The following is a 22,368-nucleotide window of genomic DNA, read 5'->3' on the forward strand; positions in this document are numbered from 1 at the left end:
GGACATCCCTTCTCTCCCTCCCCAAGGCAACTCCAGTGCAGAGGACTTGTGAGTAGTGGCTGTTACTGAGGTTTGGGGAATGACAGAAGGATTGCAGCAAAGTACAGGAAGTGCCTGAATAAAAGTCCTTCTGAGGTTCCGGCCTCCTGACAGGTCTCTGTCCACTCTGTCCCCAAAGTTCTTTGTAGTATCCTCAAATTTTTCCTTTTTTTTTCAATTTTTCCCAGCATCCAGGAAAAGAATTCCCACGCTCCCCCCACACTCATTTGTTTATGCAAAACAGTTTAGCTTTCTCAGTCTCCCTCCTTTTGCTTCAGACCTTGCCCCTCAGGCCTCACCTTTTACAAAGAAGAAAATAAAATAGAAGGAAAAATTCATTAAGATGTTTTCCTGAACTAAAGAGCACCACCTCACTCCCCAGGAAGAATTTTGCAAGCCTCCTTGTGCAGCCAGCTTTGAAAACAACATTTCTTTCTTTACTTTTCCTTTCCTCTCTCTCTCTCTCTCTCCCCCTCTCCTCCTTCCTTCCCAAAATATCTTTTAGCGTCTACTGTGTGCCAGGCTCTGAGTTATGTGTACTAGTTTTTGTAGGTTTCTTTTTTCACATGCACCATGTTCCCCAAATATGCTAGGGTCGGTAACACTGTATGCAGCGCAAACGCATTGACTAAGACTCTACATATTTGGAATTCTTGATAGTGCAGACTAAGTTTATCTCTCAGACTATATTCTGAGAAAGAGCTTACAAAGCAGTATTTCAGAAGCTATGTGAGCTCATGAAATTGTGCTAAACTTGGGGGGAGGGGCGGGCTGCTGAGTCCAGACAGCCAGATTACAGTACAATAAACTGTGTGATATTAACATATCATTTTGCTACCTGAGTTTTAAATTCTTTATTAGTTGAATGGAGAGTTTGGATAAGGTGATGTCTAAAGACCTCTCTGGTCCTAAAATTTTACGAGAGTATAAAACACGGTGGCAAGGGGCATGTTTGACACATTTATGAGAACAAAAACGTTTATGTCCATGGATGTGAGTAATTACCAGCTCAGGAGAACTTGTGCTTAATTTCAAATATGATCCCAGTAAAATAGCATTTTTTCATATCCTCAATCCACAAATTTGGGGAGGAAATCGGGGTAATATTTGGAGGAAATGGTCTCATCACTGCTCATCCCTGGGCCTTAGTTCCTAGGGGGTTTGTTGAATGGTCCCAGTCCCTGAAAGTGTGGAGGCGTACATGGGTATGTGCTTATACACACCTGTGTACATATCTTTGGTGAGTGAATGACAGGAGACAGTGTGCTGTTGGTAAAGGCATATTCAATGTCATGATGCTTTATAAGTCATTAGTCATACTATTTCATTTAAGGTTCCAATAGCATGAAGGGAGACTGGGGACTTATCAGAAAGGGGAAGAAATAGTCAAAGACTGAGAAACACTGTTCTAAGAAACTGAGGTCTAAAATTTGAAAACAAAAAAACAAATACATTTGACTACTTTAGTGCATTTCCTTCCAGGGTAATATCTTTTTGGAAAGTACATCCCTGTGTGGTATGATTTGGATTGATTTTTTAAAATTTATTTTTCTGCCTTTTTACATTTCCCAAACTTTCTGGAGTGGAAATGATGTGTTTTTATAATATAACAATACATTTTGCTCCATCATTTAGACCCCAAACGGAAATATCACTTAATGGACTAGTCTTGCCTTCACTTCGTTCAAACTATATTAACCACTTAACTTGAATGTTTAGCTTCCAGTTAACACATTTTCTGATTAGCAGGAGGTTAAGTGGGAAGCAGCCTTATTTAATGGGAATCTTCCCACAATCTGCCAGTTCCCTTTCCTAGACATTAGGTGGATATGGCTTTGATCATCAAAGCGCCCATGATGTCTGGAATCTACGTAGTGGGCCTACGAGCCACAGGTTTGCTTGAAGACCATGCCCTATTGTAATCACAAGGATCCTGAGCCTCCACTCCTACTCTCAAACCAACATGTTTTGTGCTCTTTCTTGCCTATGACTCCTGCTCAGCTTTTTTCATACAAATGGGTGGGTTTGACAAGTTGACATATAAGGGACCTCTCAGCTATAGCAAACTGTGTCTTCTAAAATTCAGTTCAGCTGTACAGTCACATAAATTTGTTCAATAAATATTCACTGAGTATTTACCATTCCCAAGGAGCGTTCTACGTATTTGGATACAGAATTGAACAAATTGGACAAAGATTCATTCCCTCATGAAACTTGTGTTCTAGCAAGAGAAACAAGAAATCAATTACAGACTTAAAAACAAGTTATTTTATTAAAAGCCTTGGAGAAGACATTTACTGCTCTTCAATCTAGGCCTGAGCTAATGTTGGAACAGATGAAGTGTGTGTACCTTTGACACTTCAGTAATATTCTCTAGTTTTTCAACAAGAGGACAGAGAAATGTCTTACAAATGCATATTGATGTGAAAGGCTAGTTTCACCTTCCTTGATGCCTCACAAATAAGGGGAAATGGCTTGTGAATAGTGTAACTATAAAACAAAAATAATTATAATTGAGAATTCAGACAAAAAAGACAAGTCATTTCACAACAATTCACTTAATATGTTAGTAAATAATATGTTCAACAGTGAAACATACTATTTGCTGTGCTACACACTATCCCAAATCTTAATGACATGAAACAACCAATTTACTGTGCTCACTGACTCTGTGGGTCAGAAATTTGGACATAGCACAACAGAGTCTGCCTCTGCTCCTTGATGTGTGGAAACCTTGACGTGGAAGCCTCTAAAGCTGGGGCTGTAATCATCAGAAAGTGTCTTTGCTTTCATATCTAGTGATTGCTGCAGGCTGTCCCCTGGGGTCTCAGCTAGGATTATCATCTGGAACACCTACACACGGGCTCTTCAGGTGGCCTGGACTTCCTCACAGCACGGGAGCCTGACGATGCTGGACTTCATACATAGTAGCTCATAGGTCCAAAGGTGAGCCTCTTAGCTAACAGTAGAAAGTACATCATCCTTTGTGACCTAGACTCGGGCATCACACAGCATCGCTACTACCTCATTGTATTGGTTATAAGCAAGTAATAACTGCCTATATTCTAGGGAAGGGGAATTAAACTCCCTCTCTTGATAGATGGAGGGGCAATTGCAAGATTCTACAAGAGAATGCAGAACAGGAAATACTGGACAATACAATCTTTGGATGATATACACTGCCACAAGTACCATGGAAAAAGAAAGGATAGAGCAAGGAAGGGAGATAGTATATTCCAGGGACGTAGAGTAAACAGGGTTCCAGTATTAAATAGGGTAGAAAGGTAGTCTTTAATTAAAAGAAAAGTTTTGAGCAGATACATGGTGGAAGAAATCTAGAGGCAGAAAGGTCCAGATCAAGGGAGTATGAGGAGGTCAAAGGTGGTATGAGTAGAGTGAACAAGGAGTAAGAGTAATAAAAGATGACATTGGAGAAATAAAGGGGGAATCTGACCATGTAGTGCCTCATAAGCCATTTTAAGGACTTTGGCTTTTACTCTGAATGAAATGGAAAGCCACTGCAGAGGTTTGAGAAAACAAATTACTATTTCACATTACTTTGAAATGTTCATTCCAGCTACTGTGTTGAGAAGAGACATAAGTAGGCAAGAGTCAAAGCAGGGAGACCAGTTAAGAAGCCATGGCAGTAACCCAGGCAAGAGGCAATGGTGACACCACCAAGGTGTGGCAGTGGAGGTGGTGAGAAATGGTTGGATTCTGAACATAGCTTCCAGACAGAACCAACAGGGTTTCCTAATGCATTAGCATGGTGTGTGAAAAAGAGAGAGAAGCTTCCAGACAAAACCAACAGGGTTTCCTAATGCATTAGCATGGTGTGTGAAAGAGAGAGGATTCAAGGGTGACTCCGGGGCTATTACTTGAACCACTGGGAGGACGGAGTTGCCACTACCAGATATAGGGAAGCTGCAGGGAGAAGAGACTCGGGGCCAATGGAACAATCGGGAGTTCAATTTTGAACTGAGTTTGAGATGTCCATTAGACATGTTAGTGGAGATGGAAAGTAGGTAATTGGACATACGAGTCTGGAATTTGGGAAAGAAGCCTGAGCTAAGGAGAAAACTTTGGGAGTTACTGTCATATAGATGATATTAAAGCCACAAGCCCTTGCTTCGAGGTCACGAAGCAAGTGAGCATTGATTGACAGAGATGATAACCAAGGATGAGCCTTGTGGAATGTCAATTCAAAGATGTTTGAGGACTCTCCATAGGCCAGATGTTGTACTAGGCTCTAGGAACTGAGAGGAGACAGAGCCCTTGCCTTCTGGGAGAACTTAGAGCCTATTCTTAGACACAGACATATGAACTGATCACTTCAGTATCTTGAGAAAATGTCACAATAGAGTGCTGTGGGAACCCTTGTGGGTGGTGTGCATGAAACCTAGCATGGGGATGGATGGCCGTTGGCTTTCTGGAACACATAAAGCCTAAACCAAAGCTTGAGAAATACGAATCACCAAATTCGAAACCAGGGAAGGCTGTTCTGGGCAGAGGGACTAGAAGAGTCTGTAGCATGGAGGTATGCATAGCAGGTTGAATTATGAGAACCAGAAGCAGTTTGGTACAAAAACTATGTTTGGCATACAAAGCATGGAGGGAGATAGGGCTGGAACTATCAGTAGGAGTGTGCTGGGGTGGTGAAGCAAGGGGATATTTTTCAGGCTAAGTAAGGAGTTTGGATTCTATTCTAGAGGTGATGCAGAGCCATGGAACGGAGCAGCATTTTTTAAAGTTGAATTCACATTCTAGATGTAACTGTCTGGCATTGATCAGAGCAGGGAGACCAGAGGCAGGTAGGCGGCTGGGACAGTAATTGAAGGAAAAGATGGAATTGCTCAAACCAGGAGACTGGGCCCAGAGCCCAGAGAAGCCCACACACGTTCTCTCCTGTAGAGACATAGAATCAGTTCGTGCTCTTTGGCATGTAAACGTGAGTCTCTCAATATGTATTTTAAGTTCAATGACTTGAAGTCATATATGAGTTGTTCTGAGTTAATAGTCAAAATGCCTGGATTCAAGTCCTATCTCTTTAATTAATTAAGTATCTGGGTGACCTTGGGCAGGTCATTCTCCTGCTCTGGGCCTCCATTTCCATATTTACACAATAAAGGAAAAAAGGGGTTGGTCAGAGTGATCCAAACAATGCTTATGTCCTGCATATTTTGTGAGCCTAAGGAGGAACTGATTGTCCTGGACTGATAGTCCAGCTAGACCCCTTTCTGGGGCTGCCACCCCCATAGTTACATGTCAAGTCCCAGCAACCGTGGTTGACCAGGGGCCCTGGGTTCCTAGGAACTCAAGGAGACCTAAGGCTAATTAACCTCACCTGTCATACAAATAGGAAGTTTGGAGATTTTCAGTCTTGGCCACACATTAGAATTACCTAAGGAAGTTTTAAAAATGCCAATGCCTAGGCTGTCCTTCAGATTAATTAGAATTCCTAGAGGTGGGATCCAGAGATCTATATTTTCTAAGCTCTCCGGGTAACTATAATTACTTTCAAGGTTGAGGGATGCTGGCCTAAGGAGACTCCTTGGAGTCCCCAGAGCATGCCCTGCCTGTGCCCCCAGACCTATCACCTCACTGCTCTCCTTGCTGCTGGTCACATCTGATGCCATGGGGCATGTGATAGCCACTCACAGAGGTGATAGAGCACAGCCATGTTGAAACTAAGGGGCTTCTGCTCATGATCTTGGACTGCAGAGTCTTCTTCCCTCTTTCCTGTCCTGTTTTCCCAGCCCAGTTTCTCCTACCCTCCCCAGCTACAAAACAAAAGTCTTAGCACACTAACAAATGCTAAGAGATGTTGGCTGGAGAGAAGAGTTGCCTAAAGCCCAGACATCATCGTGGTCAGAAGAGCAGCAGGCTCAAGGAAGATGAGGAACAACAGGAAGGGGTGACTTTGTCATGGGGAGAAGGGAAGCCTATTAATCCCAGTTCAATCCAGCCAGTCTGTCATCGTAATGAATGATGAGCCCAGTAGGGTGACCAGAAGGTATCTGGTTATTATAGCCCCATGAAGACTATTTAAGGCAACAAGGAACAGCTGTGAGGAATAGGATACAGCCTAATGAAGAGCAAACATTTGTTCATTCTCCAGCTCTGGACAGACACACTGCGTGCATGGCGTCTGTTGGGTGAAGCCAGTGTTGTTATGTGTCTGCTAGTCGTCTGTGGGTGACACTGGCAGGCAGCCTTCGGATGGGGCATAACCATAAAGATGGATGCTTCAGGATGCCCCAGTGCCCTCTTGTCTGCTCGGAGCCACCTGAACAGAGGCAGAATAGACCTTCACAACTTTTCTCTCCTCGGTTGATGAGGTTAGTCACAGAGCATCCCACTGCAGGTGATTCCTGAGAGATCTGGTCTACCTCCTCAATAGTTTACGAGTGAGAAGAGAGATTCTGAGGAGGGGCCTGGGGAGTTAGCAGATGCCCCAGGGCATGAAAGGGAAAACCATGGCTGTTCTCCAACTGTGGGAACTCATAATGACCAAAATAGGAAGACTTGGATTCCACCTGCTCATATCACTCCACTCCTCATGGGTTAAATCGAGGAGAAAACAGGCCATTTCCGGAGGGTGGCCCAAAGATATCAGTAACCCACGTGGGTTCAGACTTGAAAGATTTTCTAGCAGGAATAAAACTCATGTAGGAGAGACTATTAATGCAGTGTTTTCCTTTGAGCTTATTTTTATTTTTCTACTTAGAATTCTGTTTGGAACCCAAAAAACAGTATTTTCTGTGTTTGGTATGAGAGCCCTCCCCAACCAAGCAAGCAATTTTCAGATGGTACCAGAGAAAAATTCCCTTGACTAAGAGTCAAGACTTGGTTTTCAGTCTGTTTCTGACATGCTGGGTGGTCTTGGACAAGATTGCTCCCTCCCTGGGTCCCCACTTATCTCCTGTGAGATATTTGGCTGTGTGGAGTGGACTCCTGAAGCTTCCACTTCATTTGGCCAGAAACACTTACTGAGTACCTACTGTGTACCTTACGTTACACTGTTTGGAGACCTAGAGGTCATTAGAAAGCTCAGCAAAGGAAATAAGAAACCCTACGTTAAAGGAAGATCGTGGTCTTAGTACACCATGTACTTCTATAACAAACTCTAGTTAAAATGCTTTGTAGCACGTGGGGAAGGGCAGTCCAGGATGAGTGTGTGGGAGGGTGGTAGTATTGTTTATTTTTGCTTTTTGTCAGTTATTACTGTCAAGATCAATCAGAATCTTGACAAAAGATGAGACACTGCATTGAAGAAGAGTAGAAGAAGGCTGGGTAGAGGAAAAGGATGGGTGGCAGAGGGAATCTTGTGCTCAGGGTCTTGGAAAAAAATCATTGACGTGTTTCAAACCACTTCTTAGAAGGGAAACATAGTTGTTTGCCCATGAAAAAAGAGAAATAAAAATGAAGCCAGGTGGGGAATTCACACCCTTTGCCTAGTTTTCCTGGACAGAATTAACAAGGCAGTAGTTTAAAAGCCCTCCCTCAGGGTGCCTGGGTGGCGCAGTCAGTTAAGCGTCCGACTTCAGCCAGGTCACGATCTCGCGGTCTGTGAGTTCGAGCCCCGCGTCGGGCTCTGGGCTGATGGCTCAGAGCCTGGAGCCTGTTTCCGATTCTGTGTCTCCCTCTCTCTCTGCCCCTCCCCCGTTCATGCTCTGTCTCTCTCTGTCCCAAAAATAAATAAACGTTGAAAAAAAAATTTTAAAAGCCCTCCCTCAACTCTGGCTGACTCTGTTTTAGGGAGAGCCGTTGGCCCAGAGACAGCCACGCAGAAGCTCGTGCATGAAGACAAAGACAGTATGTGGAGGGGTCCAACAGTCTGTAGCCTAGAATGGGATGCAGGAATCCCCCAGATCATGGTCTCAGAGCTGGGAGGAAAAGAGGGGCCCTAGTGTGAGCTTCTTTGTTAGACTATCGGCCTCATGAAGGCATGGACCAGGTCTTACTCATCTCTCTTCTCTGAAGCATCTGCAAAATAGTATATAAATACTAACTATTAACTTAATGGAATTACAGAGTGCTGGCAGAAATCTTTGTAATTAAGAATAGTTCCATCCGGGGCAGGGGGCAGGGGGTGGGAAGCAGTATTGCTTAAAGAAAGATACCAACGTAGAAAGACTCGCACATCTCTCACTGTCTCTATAGGTACACTGAGTATCTGCCTTAAAATCTAAGTTGACTCTTCCCCAGGAACGTGTTGTTTCTGTTTACCTTACTGCCGAAGACAGTGGCTCTCAAACTGTGATGGGTGTCAGAATCACCTGGAGAGTTAGTAAAGAACATTAGGACACAATGATAGGACATAGGTCCCATCATTGACATGGGACAGGACCCAGCCCTCTGCATTTAACCAAATTCTGTAAGGATATTTGAATCACTACCAGTTTGAGAAACACTGCCCTAAAATTTGTTTTTAAAAGAGACCTTGTGGCTTTTCAGGGGACTTTTTAAATGGTGCTTTGTGACTCTGCACACGGACACACGTGTACTCAGCTATTCTACCTTGATCAAAGCTCCTGTCACAGACAAATACCCCATCTTGCTGCCATCTGATTTTCTACTCAGCTTCCCCAGCAGAACTCATAAATTACCGTCTATTTAGTGACATGGTCGCAATAATATTTGCTCTCCTGATGCCACTCTGAGTAGATACCATCAGTCATCCTCTCCTGCCTTCTCTATCCACATTTATAATCCCTAAGGCATGTGGTTTTCAGCCCAGAAAGAAGCATTCATTGCGAGCTTAGCCTCTGCCAGGGCCACCACTAATTCATGCAGCTCCTTAGAGTGAAATAGCGAAAGGTTCACCTGTCTCAAGATGCCTGTTCATAATACATCCAGAAATTTACATGCCTACCAGATGTATCATGCTTCCTTAGATGTGATGCTCTTGCTTTGTGCACAACCAGTATAGCCATCCACGGCGGCCCTTGCCATCTACCAGCTAACCTTGGACTTCAGTAAGTGTGGGTGTTTACCAAACTCATGGACCTCAGTTGAGATGAGACCTTGGGCTTCCTGAACAGCTCATACAACTCTTTCTCACTTCCTGAATACTCGCTCTTACCTGTTTCTAGGGTGAACGATTTTTCCTGGTTTGTCCAGGATGGTCCAAGGTGTTTTTTAATTTTTTTAAGTTTATTTATTTATTTTGAGAGAGAAAGAGAGTGAACACAAATGGGGTAGAGAGAGAGGGAGAGAAAATCCCAAGCAGGCTCCACACTGACAGCCCAGAGCCCAACGTGGAGCTCGAACTCACGAACCATGAGATCACAACCTCAGCTGAGATCAAGAATCAGATGCTTAACCGAATGAGCCACCCAGGTGCCCAGGATGGCCCCAGTTTTAAAACAAAAGTCATGCATCTTGGGGAGCCCTGTGGTCCAAGGCAAACCAGGATGGATGTTGTAAGGAGCCCCCATGTTTGGTCTTGTGACAGTAAACTGGATGTTTCTGATCAAAGGGAGGCAGGGAGTAAATTCCAGAAGTCAGCCACAGGCACTCAAGAGCACATTCTTGGGCAAGCCTGGGATGGAAGTCTCCCACACCTACTGTGTGCCAGGCATGGTGTTAGGAGCCCACCAGCTATTTTGGGTAGTTTCTAATCATCACAGAACTCCATGGAGTGTATTTGTTTTTCATTTTTTTAATTTGCATGCTGTAAAATCCATTTTGTGGGGAAGGAGGGAGGTGTACCGCTCTATGAATTTTAACAAATGCACGGAGTCATGTAAACAACAGGATATATGAGAGTTCCATGGTCAAAAAAAATAGTCAAACCTTTCCCCCACCCTAACCTGAAGGGTGTTTTTTCTCCCGGCTTGTTAGGCTACAAATCATTCTTAGTGGTCACTCTTCTGAGCACTGAGCATAGAAATAGCCACTTCCTCTTTGCCTCAGTGTCACAGGTGCAGCAAAGCAGAGCAGCTGTTCTCACCCACTGAGCCACCCAGCCTGGAGGCCAGGCTCAGAAACATGGCAGAGCTGTGAAGGGTGTACTATTGACTCAACTTTTAGAAAAGTTTATTGAGACTGGAAGTGATGGAATATTCATTCTAGTGTGTCTGCCTTTTGCAAAGCCCTGCCTTTCCCCTGACTCATATGCACAGTGGGTGGGCAAGAGGTATTCTTGACAAGATAAATGAATGAAAGACCCAGGTAAAATGGTGCATCCTTGGTAAAGACTCTCTGGAGTCTTCCCTCCACTGAGAGAATGCCATGGTGGGCAGGGATGCAGGGAAGTCCTGGCCAGCGGGACTGCTCAGGCAGGAAGGAGGCCCTCGGCTGTGCCCCAAGGCATCAGCCAGGAACTGCCTGGTCAGCATTCTCTGGGCCTGGTTTTGCTGTACCCCAGGGCGTATCATATCCAATTATCTCCAGGAATACAGTCAACCCAAAGGGAGTAAGAGGGGAATCATAAGTGACAGAATCTGCTGAGGATAGTGAGTGAACAGGTAAATGAAATGGACCAGGACACTCTCAGCCTTGAATTGGAGGTGAGTTGTTCTTGGAAGCTCTGTGTTTTGACGTCTCACTATTTGGGCATAACTCAAAGAAGCGTAGGTACAACGAAGAGTGTCCAAAGAAGGATAGCAAGCTCCAGAAAGGACCCTCGTATCTCAGGAGGGCCAAACCAATAGGTAGAAGGAACCAGCCAGGCATCAGGGGGCAATTCTTAGAGCAGGGACCAGAAGTAGTAAGTGGGGAAATAGGTAGGTTGAACAAGCCTATGAACTGATTCAGCACAGCAGAGCCTAAGAAGCCCGTGACCCCTACTGGGGTCTCGATAGGTACAATGAGTGTCTGGCTTACTGAGTTCCATGGCTGGGAGCGAGGACGGATGGGTGGGCAGGTGGGTTGCAGCCACAGGGAGAGTTAGTCTGGAGTAGGCACCAGAAAATAATTTTATTCCAAAGTCTGTGAAGCCCGTGAACAACGATGAAGGGAGGGTTTGAGACGTAAGAGCTCTTACCGCTTATCATGCTGCTGGTACTGGCTCAGCCTCCTCACCGTAAAAAGTGGTCAAAGCAGTTTCATCGACCTAGAAGAAAACATATTCTTGGTGTTGGTCCACTGACTGCCATTCCGAGCTATACCCTCCCCATCCATATTTTGCATCACTCGCCTGCTCTCATCCTCCAGGCCCCGGAGAATGCCCCTTCAAGTTCTAGAACACACCAAGCTCATTCCATCTCAAGGCCTCTGCACTTGCTCTTCCCTCAGCCCTGGAACATTCTTCCCCCAGCTCTTGCCATGGCTGGCTGCTGCTCCTCATTTAGTTTTCAACCCAAAGGTGTCCATAAGAGACAAGTAGGAATACACCTGGAGTTGAACAAGCCGGGTTTAAAACCTGCAGGACATCTCAGGAAGAGGATGTGAGAAAGGCCTCCCAGGCTGTGGGCTATGTCGGGTGATTTGGGGCTTTGTTCTGGATTGGACGTTGTTAGGAAGTGGTAAAATTGGGTACCTTGATAGATCTTAACTCTAAGAAAGGGACGCCAGACAGAAGCCAAAGCTATAAGTGACAGAGAAGCAGCCATAACTTATATTAGTCAGGGTAGGGGGATGTTATTTATTTATTTATTTATTTATTTATTTATTTATTTATTTATTTATTTATGGTTTGGACAGTGTTCATATGTTTCTGTGTTTAGATATGACTACACAGTGGTCATGTTTTTGCCTTGCCCCATCCTGGTCTCAGAGAAGCCTTGTCTGGTGTTGCAATTTTGCAAAATTGTTTATGTACAACAGTAACACAGCAAGGTCCAGCTTTGAGTGCCAGGCCAGCTGCTGGAAGTCAGGGGCTGTTTCTTTCTTTCTCAAATGTCTCCGTTTTGAAAGGTCCTGCACAATCCACTCAATCTGAATGGTCTCTTCTTCCTAGCTGTTGTCTCTCCCGGCCCCTTATTTATCGCCTTTACAGCACTGGATCTAAGCAGTTATTATCTTGTCTGTTTATTGTCCACACCTTCCCACAACTGGAGCAAAGTTCATGAGATCTTGTGTGCCATGACCATTGCCATTATTTCTGGGACCTAACATCCAGATGGTCACCACGGAAAGGAGGAAGAGAGGGAGGGTGGGAAGGAGGCAGCAGGGGCAGATTCACTCAGCTTGCATTCCTAGTCAAGTCATTTCCTGTTTCTGGACCTTACTTGGCTGATCTCTAAAGTGAGGCAATAGTTTTCTCAAAAGAACCTTCCAGGTCTGACTTTTGAGGATTCTATGAATACCACAGCTCAGACCTCCAGGGATGAGGACATCCCCAAATGCATTCTTCGGGACCGAAAAAAAAAAGAGGAAGGAAGGAAGGAAGGAAGGAAGGAAGGAAGGAAGGAAGGAAGGAAGGAAGGAAGGAAGGAAGGAAGGAAGGAAAAAAAAGGAAGGAAGGAAGGAAGGAAAAAAAAGGAAGGAAGGAAGGAAGGAAGGAAGGAAGGAAGGAAGGAAGGAAGGAAGGAAGGAAAGAAAGAAAAAGAAAGAAAGAAAGAGAAAGAAAGAAAAAGAAAATGAAAATGATTGCCTTAGAACAGCAACACTGTTGAAGTGTAGGAAACATATCCACACACAGAGAAGAGTGTGAAATAGAGCCCACACCCTCAGGAGAAGAGGAGAAGAGGGAAGCCGAGAGTGATAATGGATGAATATAATGAGATGGCAATTTTGGTCTGAAAAGAATGTGATTAGCTCCTAATGACTGCCACCATTCCCCGGTCAATCTACTGTAACTAGCTGCTAATGTAAAAATAATGCCCCTTGGCTGGCTCCCTTTGAAGATGGAGAGAAGTCTCCCTCATACTTTTACCCCCTCTTATTTTTTTTCCTTCAGGAGATTATCCCCTATTACACCGCAGCTCCCTAAAAAGGGAAATGGATGTGTCATCAAAGTCAGCCAATAAGGGGGTCATTACAGCTCACTCCTGGGAGGCTCTGTTAGACCTTGCCTCCTTTGCCTAGGTCAACAGCATCACAGCCCTTGGGCTCACACCTTCTCCCAGCCCAGCCCCACCAAGGGACATAGGCTCCCAGAGCTGTGGCAGAGGCCCATGTGGTTTCCCACAGAGTAGGGCCACTCATCACAACTGCTTTTGTTTAGCTTAAGGTTTTCCAGATGGTATCTGAATGCTGGGTGCATCCTGAGGGCCATGGCAGATTTGACAGGACTCCCAAATTGCCATTTAAGGACGTTGCGGGTGGACAGGGACCTTCATCAGATCTCTGCAGTGTCACAGCACAGAAGGTACATGCTTATGCTGTGGGACCCTCGTGGAACAGGGCAAAGTACATGGAGGCAGAGGACACAAAACACTGTCCAAGCTGTCCAAAAGTGGGACCGGAAGCATTATGGGGAAGTGAGCTCTCTGTTGCTGAGGGTATCCAAGTAGCACATGCTATGCATCAGCTTATCAGCTGCCTAGAAGTCCACTAGGGGAGGGAACACAACCAGATGATTTTCAAAGTCACTTACACCTCTGAGATTCCAGAGAATGTGCAGAAGCCATCCCACCCACTAATGTTTTCAGCCATCTGCCCAATCTATTCATTTATTCCAAAGGGGATTCAGGCACATATGAAGTACAAGGCCAGTATTCAGACATGAATAAGATGCTTTTTCTGGAATAGCCCATCAACAAGTTAAGAGACAAGATTTTCAAATTAATAGATATAAACGAGCCCATCTGATAATAGAAGTGATTTACTAGCTGGGAATGAAGCAGAGTGGTGGGAGAGTGAGCAAGGAAGGTTTCACAAAACAGATTTTTGAGTTGGGTTTTGTAGGGTATGTAGGAGTTTACCAGACAGACTCAGGTGGAAGAGAATTTTAAGCAGAGGGAACAGCATATATAAATTCAGTCTCAGAAGTTTGAAACACCTGAAATTGTCTGTGGCATTACATTAGGTTCTTTATCTGTGGAACGTTAATATAAGGACAAGAAATGAGGCTGGAGGGGCCTGTGGGGTGAAGTCATTAAGGACCCTGTATTAAAGACTTTGGAATGTATGCTGAAGATAATGGCAAGGGGAGTAACTGGGTCCTGTCCGCATTTTAGAGAGATCTCTCTGATTATAGTGAAGAATGGATTGGAGGGGACAAAACCAAAGCAAGAGAAACCAGTGAGGAGACTCATGGGAAAGTGTCTCTCCAGGTAAATTTGCTATTTGCAAGAACCATGGCTGCTCATTAGAATCGCCCAGGGAGTTTAAACACTGCTGATACCTGTGTCCCATCCCCAGAGAGTCTGATTGAATTTAATAGGCTGTGGCTTTGGGAGTTTTTTTTTTTTAAAGCTTCCCCAGATGGTTCTAATGTACAGCCATAACAAAACCTTAAGCTAACTGTAACCTAAATCGTAGCACAGAGTAGGTACTCAACAGATTTTTTCCAAAAACATCATTATGAAACTATTTGGAGTGTCCTGTTCTTGGCTTCAGACCACTTTTAGGTGGATATAATTGAATGAACAATTGGCTTTTATCACAGAGGGTTTTGCATAGAAAATCCATGCCTAGGAGGCGCCAGGGTGGCTCAGTTGGTTAAGCGTCTGACTTCCGCTCAGGTCATGATCTCCAGGCTCCTGAGTTTGAGCCCCACATCGGGCTCTGTGCTAACAGCTCAGAGCCTGGAGCCTGCTTCAGATTCTCTGCCTCCCTCTCTCTCTGTCTCTCCCCCACTCACTCTGTGTCTCTCTCTCTCAAAAAAAAAAAAAAAAAAAAAAAAACACTTAAAAAATTCGAAAATCCACCCCCAGATGGGCTTCTTGGTGGCTCACTCAATTAAGCATCTTACTCTTGGTTTCAGCTCAGGTCATGATCTCATAATTCATGGGATCAAGCCCCAAGGGGATTCTCTCCCCCTCTCTCTCTGCCCCTCCCCTGCTTGCGCTCGCTCTCTCTCTCAAAATAAACATTTTTTAAAAAAAGAAAGAGGGGCGCCTGGGTGGCTCAGTCGGTGAAGCAGCAGACTTCGGCTCAGGTCAGGATCTCACGGTCCGTGAGTTCGAGCCCCGCGTCGGGCTCTGTGCTGACACCTCAGAGCCTGGAGCCTGTTTCAGATTCTGTGTCTCCCTCTCTCTGACCCTCCCCCGTTCATGCTCTGTCTCTCTCTGTCTGAAAAATAAATAAACGTTAAAGAAAAAATTTTTTAAAGAAAGAAAGAAAATCCACCCCCAGAGTATCAGCTCAAACCTTGAGAAGCCCAACATTGCCAGTGAGACAGCACAGCTCACCGTTGCAGAGAGTCAAGAATGTACAGGTTTGGCAGCTTGTCTGAAACAGCTGGCACTACCTGGCTGGGGGAGGAGGCCCAGGGCTGGAACCTTTGTTCCAGGAGTTAACATGCAAAAGCAAGAACCACATGAGGTCTAGAGATGTCCCATGCTGGTGCAAGAGGGATGCGGGGTGATGGTCATTTGTAGTGAGGAGTAAGAGGAGGAGGAGAGAGGAGAAAAAGGAGAGACGTGCCCTCCATTTGTAAAATGAGCACTTTCTTACCTCCAGAGTACTTTTGTCACACTCACGTTTAGGGCAGAGACTGGTGCCCAGAGCCTAGAACCTGCTTAGCTTCTCCTCCAGGGTGCCTGAGGGTTTAGGCCACACAAACAACAAAATGCTGATCAATTAATGGCTGGGAAGACACTCGAGAGCCCCGGTCTGAAACCCTGGGGCGAGCTAAGTCGGAGAACACAGCTTAGCCAGGCAGCCCCAGCAAGGGCCTCCCACCCCGTCTGCATTCCACCTGGAATAGCCAGATAGGAGAATGAGCACCAGTTCTACCTACCCAGGTACCGCGTAGTTGAGGATCATGGTTATGCTTCTAGAAAAAAAAAGGTCAGCAACATACAGCCACAGGCTACATCCAGTCCAACGCCCACCGTCGTAAATACAGCTTCATCAGAACAAAGCCACGCCCATGTGTTTGCATTTTGTCTGTGACTGCATTTGCTCTGCAACAGTAGAGGATGAGTGGTTACAACAGAGAATGTGGCCTGCAAAGCCCAAGCTGCCCCCTCTGACATTACAGAAAGTCTGCCAGCCTCTTCTCTAGAAGACCCACCCAGATTGGCTTATTAACACATGGGAGCCTGGAAGCAAGAAAGGGGGTATCGTGCATGGGCTGGGCTTTGAACAGACAGTGGTCCCACTTGCCTATAAAACACAGCCCACTGATTGGTGGAATTTCTGACCACTCGGCTCACACACTGCTTGTCTTGGCTGAACATGGTAAGGGACGGATGAGCAAAGGCAAGGCCAGTGCAACAAGATGAGTGGACACTCCGCTCCCCTGCACTGCAGACAGGGTGCTGTGTAGATGGAGGACAATGCAAATCCAGCCTCAGAAGCAGTGTGGCACCCATGAGCAGGGCATTCAGCCCACTCTACAGGGTGCAGGGTGGGAACAGAAATCAAAATGTAGCCTGGCCTTCATGCTTCTGCAGACTTCCTAAAGTGGCTCCTGCTCCCTTAAATGCCCATCTTCCTTCCCTGTATGATAAGTGACTGCCCCCTCCCCTGTGTCTCCGTGACGCTTGGCTCATAACTCTGTTGACTGCTCCACGTGGCGGTTGACTTGTCTGTCTCCTCTTGGACTGATGACTCCCAATACCTTCCCTCCCCCTGTGACTGTGAACCTCTGCCTCCAGCCTCCTTCTCAGCATCTCAGCTTGGACGTCAAGTAATCAGCCTCAACATGGCTGCTTTTGCCGGAACATCTCAAGAAGCACACTGTCCTCGACAAGGGCGAGCCACTGTTCTGAGCACTTTGTGTACCCAAAACACAGCACAGAATTCCCGCCTCCCCACCTCTTTTTCTCCCCATCTGTTTCTTCTCCATCTCCACAAATGGCCTGGCCCTCCACTCAGTTCTTCAGGCCAGCAGTCTGAGAGTCAGCCTTCACACCCCCTTCCCTCATAGTCCACACCTACAGTAGATGTGTTGGTGGCCTGCCTGTGTCCCCTCTACTCTCAGTGTTCCCACTCATGCTCACTCAATGCCCGCCTTCCAGAAGCACCTGTGGCTTTTCGCCTAAGGACTTCCTTAACACAAAAGAATATGCACACCTTGCCTGCAGAGCATAGCAGAAGTGCCAAGAGATTTCCTAAGAGTTGTTCTCAACCAATGGTGTATCGGAATTGATGGGTAAATACTCCAGCATGAGATGGGCCTGTGAGATCAAACCCTGGGTGGACACAGCAGTGACCTGCTCATTGAGGTACCCTGGACCAACTTCCTTCCCTTGATTGCCTCACTTCCCCCAGTCTCCCACCCATGGGCCTTAGAATTGCCTCCCAGATAAGATCTTATATTCAAATGCTTGTTTCCCAGTGTGTTTCTGAGGGAACCAAAATCTGCAATATTCAGTGGAACGTCCTGACAATGATCACTTCTAACCACGTCCACTGCCACCATCCTGGTAAAAGGTCCAAGGTACCATCATCTCTTACCTGGACTATTGCAACAACTTCCTAACTGATCTCCCTGCTTCCTCCCCCAGCCTCCTAGAGCCTGTATCCCATATGTGAGCCAGAGCATGCTTTGTAAAACATAAATCAGATCAGCCAACTGCACGACTCACATCTCTCAGTGGTCTTCCCATCTTACTTAGAGTAATACCCACCTCATTACTGGTGACCACAATGCCTTATATAACCTGAACTGTCCCAGCCTGTCCAGTTGCTTCCATCACCACCCTCCCTGCCTCATCCTTGAATATGGTCATTTGTTACCACCTTTGCACCTGCTATTCCCTCTGCCTGGAAGACACATTCTGCTTTTGGCATGACTGGATTTTTTGCATCATTAAGAAGTTAGTTACCTGTTACCTTCTCAGAGAAGCCTTCCAAGACTGTATCATCTGAAGACATTTACTTCTTCCATCACTGTCCTTTTCCCTGCTTTTTTCTTTTCTTGTCTCTTTCCGGTATCTAAAATCCCGTATGTTTGCTCTTTCATTTGTGATGTCTTCCAGTTGACTGGAAGCTTGAGGGGGACTTTGTCTATTTCTCTGTATCCTGAGTACCTAGAACAGTGCCAGATGCATATTAGGGACTCAATAAATCTGTCGAATGAACAAATGGGTTAATGAACAAATGACTCCCCTGCTGGGCCAGATTTGGGCCCACAACACACACAAGACATCAATGGCATTTGAGTCATGAACAAGTGATTAAGTCCATGGAGAGGCCAAGTCTGTGTTCCCTCCAGGTCACATCTGAGAACACAGAACCCTTTATACTGAGTCACCCATCCCAATGGGTCTCTTTCTCCGCCTGGCTCAGCAGCACATGGATAAAGTCCTTATTGCAGGCCATTCTAACCACTCTCTCCTTCTCTTTTAGGCCTTGCCAGAGGGGCAGACAGCTTCATGGGACACAGCCAAAGAGGATGAAAACCGCAATAAGAATCGATATGGAAACATCATATCCTGTAAGTGCCCTCAGGGTTTGGGGAGCAGCCAGCTTGGGGCCCAAAGGGGCCCCAGGCTACTCTGGTCACACAGGAAGCACAGTTTGAGGCATCATGACTTCGGCCAGACCCCACTTCTAGGGCTGCAGGTGTTATAAGGTGAGCACCTACCAAGCAGGGCCCGTGTGGGCCAAAACCCTTAGTGGCACTGAGCCTGCAGGAGAGCATGTTTTGTGCAGAGGTAGGGAGGCATGCAAGGTCTTTGCCTTTTGCTCAACAATGAGCTTTAGCATTTCTATAATCACCTCTGATGCATAGTTTGATGAAGGCAGTGGTGCAGAGCAGTTAGAGCCCCCCTGGAGTCAGACTGCCTGGGCTTCTACCCCAGCTGTGGTGCCCTGAACACATTACCTCACCTCTCGAAGCTTCAGTTTCTTCACCTTTGAGATGGTAAAAATAATAAAGATAGGGTTGTTTTAAAAAGTTACATAAACCCTTTCACGGTGCCTAGCACCATTACTCTTAGCCATAGAGTTAGTTTCTCAGGGTCACTGATGAGCAGCATGGATAAGTTATTCCACCTTCTTTTAACCGGAAATCACTGAATACCCATCTGGGGACATGGAGTAAGCCAGGTTGGTGGGGGATGGGCATGATCGGATGTCCATTTTGGAAAGATCATGAGGGTAGCTGATCGGGAGGGTGGATCTGACTGGGAGAGATTGGAGGCAGAGGGACCAGTTGAGAGGCTACTGCAGTGGTCCCAGCAAAGGATGATGAGGCCTGAACAAGAACAGTGACAGTACTTGTATGTGACTGTGCCTAATATTCAGTGCTAGAAGGGGAGGGAGGGAGATATTGTAATGGACCTTCACACCATGCACAGGTCACACACAGTATTATCCCTGCCAAATATCAGTCTGTACAGCTTTCAAAGCAACATAAATACAGAGAGGACAAAGTTACCTCATACAAAATGTTGACCACGTGGTCTGACTAGAACAAGAGTCTCTAACAGCCTTTGTTTACCATGATGTAGTCAACCTGAATCTTTTAACATCTCACCAATTGTGTGTATAGCATTTCTGGTCTCAACTCTCAGGATAACCCAGCCTAGCCAAAAAAAAAAAAAAAAAAAAAAAAAGGAGAAAAAAGGACCCTGAATAACAAATTATTTCTAGCATAGTTCAGTGTTTTGTTTTGTTTAACTGTCTAGACATTGCCTAAGAAAAAAACTTGGAGGAAGAAGGCATAAGATACAGGCAGCTTGCAAAGGAAGAAAGAGGCAGAAGTTTTAGCTTAGCTGTTTCCTGTGCTGATTTAGGAATGGGCTATGAATGGTAGAACTAATCAGAAAACACTTATAATTTGTCTCTTGGAAGATAGTAATGCAGGCAGGAAGATTTCTTGCAAGTGAAGTGTTGGAAAGAGATGCTCAAACAATCAGGAAATGTATTATTAAGACCTGTGATGCGTGAGCTTCCTCTGAGCCAGCCCTGTGCTGGGCCCTCAATCTCTGCTCCCAGGGTCCCGTTCCAGGCACATGTAGCTTCTCACTCTGACCATCCTCTGCTTCAGCACCGTAAAAACCATGTCCTAAAATACCTGGTCCCTTGTCTGTTCCCCCTATAAGACTGTGAGTTTAGGTAGGGTTCACTAAATTATAGGCTGTGAAACCTTAGGTGACTATGCCAAACCTTAGTCTTCTCTCTGTAAAATGGATACAACAATGTCTTCCTCCCAAGGTGTTGTGCAGACAAGAAAAGATAAATGACTAGAACGTAGTGAAGAGACAGACCCTGCCTCCCTGAGAGGCAAGAATATCCAGACTGGGCCAGGCATCCAGGCGAAAGCCTGTGGGGGCCAAGGATGAGAAGCCGAGCCAAGCTGTATATCTTCCAGACTTCCCTCCTCATCCTCAGCACCCAGTACCTTGGCTGTGCCATTGTCCTCTCTCAACTGAACTCTGCCCAAGCCTTCTTCCTCATGATGCACATCTAGTCTGAGCCCCACCTTCCACCTATCTGGTATCTGACAGAAGCCAGCAGGACCTCCTCAAAATGTGAATTGGATCCTGTCATTTTCCTACTGAAAACCCTTCAACTGCCTTTCCTTCAGTTCTAATTTTTTTCCACTTGGCATTTTTTTAAATGTAACATTTATTTTTTGAGAGACAGAGTGTAAGCAGGGGAGGGGCAGAGAGAGAGGGAGACACAGAATCTGAAACAGGCTCCAGGCTCTGAGCTGAGAGCACAGAGCCCAACATGGGGCTCAAACTGATAAGCTGTGAGATCGTGACCTGAGCTGAAGTCGGATGCTTAATCGACTGAGCCACCCAGGCACCCCTCTTTCCTTCCATTCTATGCACTTCCTACCCAAAGGCCCTCAGCCACCTCTCCACTCCCACTCCATACTGTGTGTTCTCCATCACAGTTTCCTCAGCTAAGCCATACTTCATTCAGTCCCTTGAGCTTTCTGTGCTCATTCATGCCAAGGGTCTTTGCACATTCTGTTCTATCCAAGTGCCCTTCCCTCCTCTCTTTGCTCTGCTAAGTTCTACTTATTCTTCAGATCCTACTTGGTCACCACTTCCTCGGGGAATTCTTCTGACCCTTCACATTTGGTCAAAACCTCATTATTCATTATTCACTCCTTGAGCACAATGTATGTCTTATCATCACTGTGATTTGAGAGGCATTTGGATGACTGTCCGTTGACTGGCTGTTTTCCTCACTGAAAAGTAGATGCTGTGTGACAGCAGGTGGATGACTGTCTTATACATCTGTGTCCCCAAACCTGGCATATGACTGGAACTTAGTAAATAGGAACTTAATGTTGGCAAGCAGACGCTCTGCAAAACCCCAAAGGGCTTGAGCCATGGCCCTCTCCCTTCTGGCTTCTCAAGTAAAATAGAAAATACGCAGGAAGGTTGGAGGGAGAAAGACTGGAATAGGACAATGTGGGGCACGGTGATATGCTGGTAAGGAAGACGGTCCTGAGCCTGGGTGGGGGCAGAGACACGGGACACAGGAAGGGGCAGAAAGAGAACAGCCCTGTCCTCTGTGAGAGCTGTACCTTGGACACAGGATTCCAGGTAGCAAGGAAAAACAATGAAAGGGATTAAACTCCACCACTGGGGGTGCAGAAGATGCTATCAGCACGTGTCCCACCCACACCCCACAGCCTCACCAGCAGGCGGTCTGGCATTCTGGACCAAGGCTAGGGTGAGCAGGCAAGGCACCCACAGTGCAACATTCAAGGAGATGCCACCCTCAGCTGCAGGAACCTGAGAGCGAGCGCCCCCTTGAGGTGTGTGCCCTGGATGCCTCACTCGGTTCCCCCTCGTGCTGCCCTGTCTGCCTTTCTTCACCTGAGGGCTTGCTGCAAAGCTGGGGCGGGACTCTCCGTGCACAAGGCAGTCTCTCCCTGGCCGGTGAAGTAGCCCAGCTCCTCACTATCCCACGGAGGCTGTGTTCTCCACCTTTTCCAGACCCCACAGGGACTGGGCAGCAGCTGTCCACCACAGGAACGAGCTTGAAAACTCCCCCTTATGGGGGCTACCTCCTCGGCCATCTCACTGTCCCTTCCTCACTGCTGCCCCTGCTCCTTTATAAACTATGTGCCCTGGAACCCTCTTCTCACATCCACTTCTGGGCAAACCGAGAGGAGGCAGAGGGAATTCAGACCCCTAACGATACCACCTTGACGGGCTGGAACAAGCCTGAATCTCAAGGGTCAGTAATTCTACAGTATACTGTGGCCGGAGTGGGTCTGCGCTCAATACAAAAGGAGACAGTATCAGGCAACCAGTGCGTTCAAAAGCCCTGGAAGACATACCGGGGGACTGAGCAAAGAAAGAGTCCTGGAATTGAAACGAGAAAGGTGAAAAGAGAAACAGCCCGGAGGAA

The 22,368-nt window shown here is 46.2% G+C and overlaps 1 protein-coding gene and 1 non-coding gene across 15 annotated transcripts in view; one reads left to right on the forward strand and one right to left on the reverse strand.

Annotated features, from left to right (window-relative positions):
- PTPRT (protein tyrosine phosphatase receptor type T) overlaps positions 1-22,368 on the forward strand; it is a 1,064,810-nt gene that overhangs the window by 963,331 nt on the left and 79,111 nt on the right. For all 14 annotated transcript variants that reach the window (XM_023251232.2, XM_023251237.2, XM_023251233.2 and 11 more), the window contains one exon: positions 18,394-18,481. In XM_023251232.2, the coding sequence (XP_023107000.1) occupies positions 18,394-18,481 (88 nt within the window). The remainder of the gene's footprint in view (positions 1-18,393; positions 18,482-22,368) is intronic.
- On the reverse strand, positions 9,877-10,007 carry LOC111559971. Its single transcript, XR_002741431.1, has one exon. It is a non-coding gene; the product is annotated as a small nucleolar RNA SNORA43 (small nucleolar RNA).

The sequence above is a fragment of the Felis catus genome, chromosome A3 (assembly GCF_018350175.1).
Source record: "Felis catus isolate Fca126 chromosome A3, F.catus_Fca126_mat1.0, whole genome shotgun sequence".
In the NCBI taxonomy this organism is placed as follows: Eukaryota; Metazoa; Chordata; class Mammalia; order Carnivora; family Felidae; genus Felis; species Felis catus.